We start from the raw sequence: 6290 nt of genomic DNA, 5'->3' as shown, positions 1-6290 counted from the left end.
AGGCTTCTGCCTGCAATTATTGTTTTCACCAAATTCACAGCCCTGACATCCACATCAAACTAGGAGGCAGCTGTATTTACTCAGACTCTGCTCAGTGTTATAAGGCTCTAGTGTCTGAGGTTGAGCTGTGGGTAAGTGTTGCCCCCAAAGAACACAGTGAAGATAGTTTTACAGGCCAGAACATCAGAAAATCACCACGCGGTGGGGGATCTGTGACACTTGAAATGTATTGGGCCACCTCAGGCGGCATGTGTGAAAGTGACTTGCTCTCCCGATGCCTAAGATCAATGCTTTCGTCACACACTGTAAAAACTGGGGCTAGCTGCTGGATTTCCCGGCGCTGGGAGGCTAAAATCTGTGAAAGTGATTGATAATCGACACCAATTTCCCCCCGCTCGTTTAAGACAATGCTGGGCTTCCCGGCGGTTTGCATGTCAAGCACACTAGGCATAAAATCATGACAAATATTTGCCCTGCTACTCCTGACAGGTATTACAATAGGATCCCGCCGCGTGCATAACCTGGCTGCGCTGCGCAGAAGTCATTCCCCGAGCAGGGATAAGCGAACTGCGCTGCGCGGCCTGTAACTTGCACAGGAATTATCCACTCCACGTTTGCAATGACCCAAGCTAGTGAGTGCGGTTTCCCGAGGCGCCGGCTCCTGCTGGGTGGGGATAGGTAGCACAGGTGGATTATGGAGAGAGGGTTACGAGCGACTTGCTTTAACTGCCAGCAAACAAGGCGAATGGTGTAACTCGCAAGTCCTTTCTCACGCCTAGAGGAAGGGAAGTTGAGGCTGGCTTGGCTACATGGAGGATTTCAGAGCCCTCGAGTTGCTCGGCTCCTTCCAAGAGGAGGAATTATTTTGTCACCATTAAAATGAATGACTCCCCCTTCCAGACCGGGCCAGCGCGCGCGCTTTCCTCGCTTCTTGCGCGCCACTGCGCGGAGTTTGCACCAGGTTTCCCCGGCAAGAGGGTTTGCTGTCGTGCCCGCTCGGAAGTTCTTCTAGCACTTTCCCCCTGTAACTTCTGCGACTACTTTAGACCAGCGGCGCCTCGCAGCTGACTGAAAATACCCCGCAGGCTCCCACAGGCGCCGCTGTAGCGGGAAGCTCTGCGGGGCCAAGGCTCTGCTTCCCTCGGGATGCGCGTTGGGAACGGGGGAGTGAGCTGGACCATGCCCGGCGGGGAAATTCCCCACCCGGGGTTTACATTCCGCCTGCCGCAGAACAAGCCCTTGTGGCCGGGCGCCCGGCCTGCCATGCGCACAGCTTAGCACCACCACAACACGGTTTCATTCTGCGCGCCCGCCCGGGATACGCAACAGATGAGGCTCCCTCCTGACTGCCGGCAAAGGGTGGAGAACTGGGGGGGGGTTAACACGGGAGTTTCTAACTACCCCTTCTCCCGTTACCATTTCCCAAACCCGTATTTAAAAGGGGGGGGGGGGTTACAAACGGCTGATTTCCCCTGACCCCCCCAGGACACAGTCCCACCAAGCTGCCGGAGAGCAGGTTTCAGTCTCCCTCCCTTGGCTGCGCCTCGGGTTCCGCCTAGGTGAAGGAATGTCATTTCGCTACTAAATGGTTAGTCTAATTTGATCTTTATTATGCTGTGGATTAGGGCTGATTCCTATTAAACACAAGTGCAGTTAATATAACTGCGGGACGTGTCCCACTGTACGTACAGCAGCCTCTGTTCCAGCCCCACCGCTCCCTGCAACCGGCGGATTACGATTTAATTAACAGGGAAGTTTGCTAGCGCTCGCTTCCAGCCCCACAAATAATTTATACTCTGCTCCGCGAATTTTTATTCAGGAGCAAGTATTTCATTTCATTCTAAAGGGGAGCTGAATATTTCACGCCTTGCCCCAGGCTTCCAGAGAGGAACCTGTGTGCAGCGGCTTCAAACTCAACTGTTGAGGGATTATTTTTTTGTCCAGGCCGGGAATTACTTCAATGGGGACAATGTATCAGCTTTTTTTTTTTAAGTTAACAGCCTAAACTATCCCTATGAAAGTTAATCATCATGATCCCCATTGTGGGCTGGATAAACCCAGGCTCAAGCAAACCTCCAAGAAACAGCAACAATTCTGATAAATTGTCCGGCTCGGCTAACTACACGAGAATGGCTTTTATAATTAAAAAGGGAGCTGAGTTAAACCAACAGCTCCTAAGCCCCTCTCAACAAGGCTAGAAAGGGAGAAATGTGGCAACCTGATTTCTTTAAATAGCAGCTCTTTGTAGCCCATTCATAATCCCAGATATGGAAACTCATCCTGGGCAAAGTCAGCTGCCAAAAAAAAAAAAGTTTATTCAGATGCTCAAAGTCCATCTTTTTTTCCAGTCTACAATAACCCTGGCACTTTATAACCAAACAGACAACTCCTTTTCCAATTAAAGTGGAATTAGGAAACTCAATCAAATTAGCTCACTATTAAAGCCCTTCTTTATTAAACCGTTTTATTGTAGTAATATTAAGTTTCACTCACTCTTGGAACACGAGACTTTAAAAAGTTTCCCTTGTGATATTGATTTGGCTGCTCTCAGGTTGGAGCGGGGTCAGAAGTATTTACCTAGGTGTAATCTGTAATATTTACTCCCCAAAAGAACAATCTTAAAATTGTAGCCAACTTGATCAATTGCGAAAGGCAATGAAGAATCGCTCGTTACTCACTCTGGTTCTTTGATTTTACCCCTGGGCTTCTTGCAATAACCATGAAGACACACATTTCGTCTCATACACACCAATATATTAACTGGTTTATAGGAACAGCACTGTCAGTTTCAAGCCAATGTTTACACAGTTATATTTGAAGTGAGAAAGTAAACAGTCCAGCTGTGCCACAGAACAGTTTGGTGGGATTAGGTTTCCATACCAACCAACTTTAGGAGCTTTTACAGTCTTAATTCAACCATGCACTGAACTTGTTCTTTGTGAGTAATAGTTTTCCTGGGCCAAACGCTCCCAGGACAGATAAGAAAATTCCCTCCGCCCTCCCCAATCACTTTTTTTTGGAGGGTGGGGGCATTGTACGAAGCTATTGCTGACGCTCTTTCTTATATTCAGGGAAAGAAGAAAAATAGCATATTTCTTCTATTTGCCTTGAAGAATAATCGGACGCTATGTTGTCAATGCGATTGATAATAGTGCCGTTCGTGTACCCGTCCTCCTGAAATTAATGGGCGTTTTAGGACATCAGGATCGGTCCCAATATAAAATTAATTTGAGTTTGTTTTTTTTAAAAACCCACAAGCTGATTTTGTTTTGCCCGATTTGATTCCGTAGCAGAATTTTGCTATTTAAACAACCTGTCTTTAATATTATTTATTATTTGCCCGTTTCTTATCTTGATCATATAGAAGCAATTGAAATCTGCAGTGCAATCGTCCAATGAAAAGAAATGGTTCCCCTTTCATCGCTGCAGTCGCAGGATGATCCAGCATCTATATGCAACATCGAACACAAGTATTTTAACAATACGCTTTGCCTTTCCCCGGGATAATGTCAGATTGTCTAAATACGGGCAAGAAACCAGCAAGCCCCAAACTAGAAAATCCCCTAAAAATGCACTTGAGATTTTTTCTAAACAAATAAAAAATGAAGAATTAGAAATTAAATTATTTGACATTTTGATGGAAAAGTACATCTCTGTATGCTGCGGGTTGTTTGTTTTGGTGTGTGTGTGTGTGTGTGTGTGTGTGTGTGTGTGTGTGTGTGTGTGTGTGTTTTAAATGTATAGATTCTCATCAGATTGTCTGCTTCAACCATGATATAAGATTTAATAAACATGTTCAGAAAGTTCCTAAATTATTTGCATTAATCTGCCTTAAATATTGACTTGACTTGTTAACTGGGTTTGCCAAAACATTGTTCCATAAAATATCATTTGCCATTTGTAAGACTGATTTTAATAGAAAATAACATTTATTTCTAGTATTTCTATGAAATGGAAACACAGAAAGTAATTGTTAGAAACGGCAAGAAGTTTGCTACATTGGAACCAGAAAGCAATTTTCTTGCAGATCACAAATGAAGAGGCTCATTAAACCGTTATACAGCATTGGCGGCTGGGTCCTACGGACAGTTACAAATATATCTACTTTCCAATGTTATATACAGATTATAACATTTCTTGGAAGGGGTGGGCGGGAAGGCTTTTCAATTTTACAATATATTTAATCTATATACCTGGTAAGTATTACAATGAGAGCTGTCTAACCTTTAGCTTTAATACCAAGTTCACCTACAAGTTACATTAATAACTTAGATTTCCATTTTATAACATTATACACTTGCTAGTATACATACATATATATATATATGTATGTGTGTGTGTATATATATATATATATATATACACCTCACAATTCACCAAGGATATCCATGCTTATGGCCATAAGCAACAAAGAGAGTGACAAACATCTCAACAATGAAAGTGCACCTTTATAACCTTTTTTTTTTTTTTTAATTTATTTATTATTTGTCAGTTTTGCCCGACACTCTGTTCCGTGCAGCGGGGCTCTGCGCCCTGCCTCACAATGGAAGGGGCTGGAAGGGGAAGGGGAGCGAATCATTCGGTGTCCATATAGTCCCCTCTCTTTCTCTCGCTCTATATTTATATCTTCAGAGAGTCCCTTAGGGTGCAGCCCTGGGCTGCAAGGCGTGAGCTGTGATTTGGCAGCTGTCAAGAGACGCACGGAGGGAGCGCGGTGCCCGCGGCCGGCCGGGCGCTGCTCCCCAGCGGGGGGCTCCGTCTATTGCTTCTCGGGGGTGTTGTTGACCATGGGCCCGTAGAGGCCGCTGGAGTAGACCTGCTCCTTGTGCACGGCGGAGCGGTCCCGCATGAGGTCGCTGAAGGCGTAGTCCATGGGCGGCCGGAAGCCCAGCGTGGGCATGAGGCCGGCGGTGGAGTAGGGGGCCATGAAGGCCAGTCCCCGGCTGTGCGCCGAGTAGGCCAGGCGCAGGGGGTTGAGGCCCAGGTGGGTGCCCAGCGGGTAGGCGCTGGCCTCGGCGCCGAAGTGGCTGGCGTTGGGCTGCAGGGGCGAGAAGGCGGAGCGGCTGCCCAGCGTGCCGATGGCCGGGCTCATGGTGCCGGCGATCAAGGGCCGGTGGTGGGCGGCCGCGGCGGCCGGGCTGGACTGCAGGGCGCCGTCCCGGGCCCAGCTCTCCTCGGGCCCCTTGTCCGGGCCGCGGTTGTTGAGGATCTGCTCGATGGCCTGCACCACGTCCCCGCCGCAGCCCTGCAGCACCAGCTCCAGCACGCTGCGCCGGTGCGCCGGGAAGACCCGCGTCAGGATGTCCAGGGGAGTCCGCTGGCGGCCGCCGGCCGAGGGCGACGGGTCCTGCTCGTCCTTCTCGGCCTCCGAGCCCGAGTCGGAGCCCAGCGGGCTGATGGAGCCCGGGCTCTCCTCCCCCTCCTTCGGCCCCTTGGAGACGGGCGAGCTCAGGAAGGACTCGCCGTCCCCGTTCTCCGAGCCCGAGCCGTGGCGAGCTTCTGGGGAGGAGGTGCCCGGCACCGACTCCCCGTCCGGAGACAGGGGCTTCCCGCCCGCCTGCTGCGGGGTCACAGCCCGGCTGGGCAGCAGCGTCTTGGGGAACAGGTCGAACTTCTGCAGCTTGGAGTCTGCAAGGAAAAGCAAGGAGCCCAGTGAGCGCAGGGGCCGGAGCCCGGCCCGCCGCCCCACAGAGCAGCGCCTGGCCCGCGGGGAGCCTCTTGGGCCTAGGGAGAAGAGGGCTGGAACAAATGCAGATACAGCTCTGGCCATAGAGACAAGAGGGTCCCAGCAGCTCCAGGTTGGGTCCCCAGGCCCCTTCCCACCCATCCTCAGCCCTTGGCTTTCTGCCACTGGAGATAGTTGGAGGCACTTAGTATTTATTCATTTGTTGACAGTTTTGGGTCTCAGGACACAGAGAGTGGGGACGAATCCCTGCCCTGTAGGGCTGCGGCCTGGACTCTGGCTTGGATTCAGTCCCTCCCCAGAAGGCAACTTTCCTTCCAGCCCCCAAGCCTGAAGCAAGGAGATGCCCTCTCTGGCTCTGGACCCAAGATTGAAATCAATCACTCAATCGCCTAGTGTGGGTTTTCCATCAGCTGCCCCTCCCCCCATCCCTATAAACCAGAGAGGGTGACATGATTAGGCCAGGAAGGATGGATGGATAAATAGATGTGTATGGGGATGGATGGATGGATAAATAGATGTGTATGGGGATGGATGGATGGATAGATAGGTATAGGGACGGATGGATAGAGGGGGTGTATGGAGATAGACAGACAGGGCCTATGGG

At 49.8% G+C, this 6290-nt stretch overlaps 1 protein-coding gene across 1 annotated transcript in view; it reads right to left on the bottom strand.

Annotated features, from left to right (window-relative positions):
- Positions 1-4759: 4759 nt before the first annotated feature.
- LOC112116725 (doublesex- and mab-3-related transcription factor A2) overlaps positions 4760-6290 on the bottom strand; it is a 2371-nt gene continuing 840 nt past the window's right edge. Inside the window, exon 2 of the mRNA XM_024214399.2 lies at positions 4760-5628. Coding sequence (XP_024070167.2) covers positions 4760-5628 — 869 coding nt within the window. The remainder of the gene's footprint in view (positions 5629-6290) is intronic.

This window comes from Terrapene carolina, unplaced genomic scaffold (genome assembly GCF_002925995.2).
Source record: "Terrapene carolina triunguis isolate 2854851 unplaced genomic scaffold, T_m_triunguis-2.0 Scaffold104, whole genome shotgun sequence".
Classification (NCBI taxonomy): domain Eukaryota; kingdom Metazoa; phylum Chordata; order Testudines; family Emydidae; genus Terrapene; species Terrapene triunguis.
This window is presented reverse-complemented; position numbering and strand designations above follow the sequence as displayed.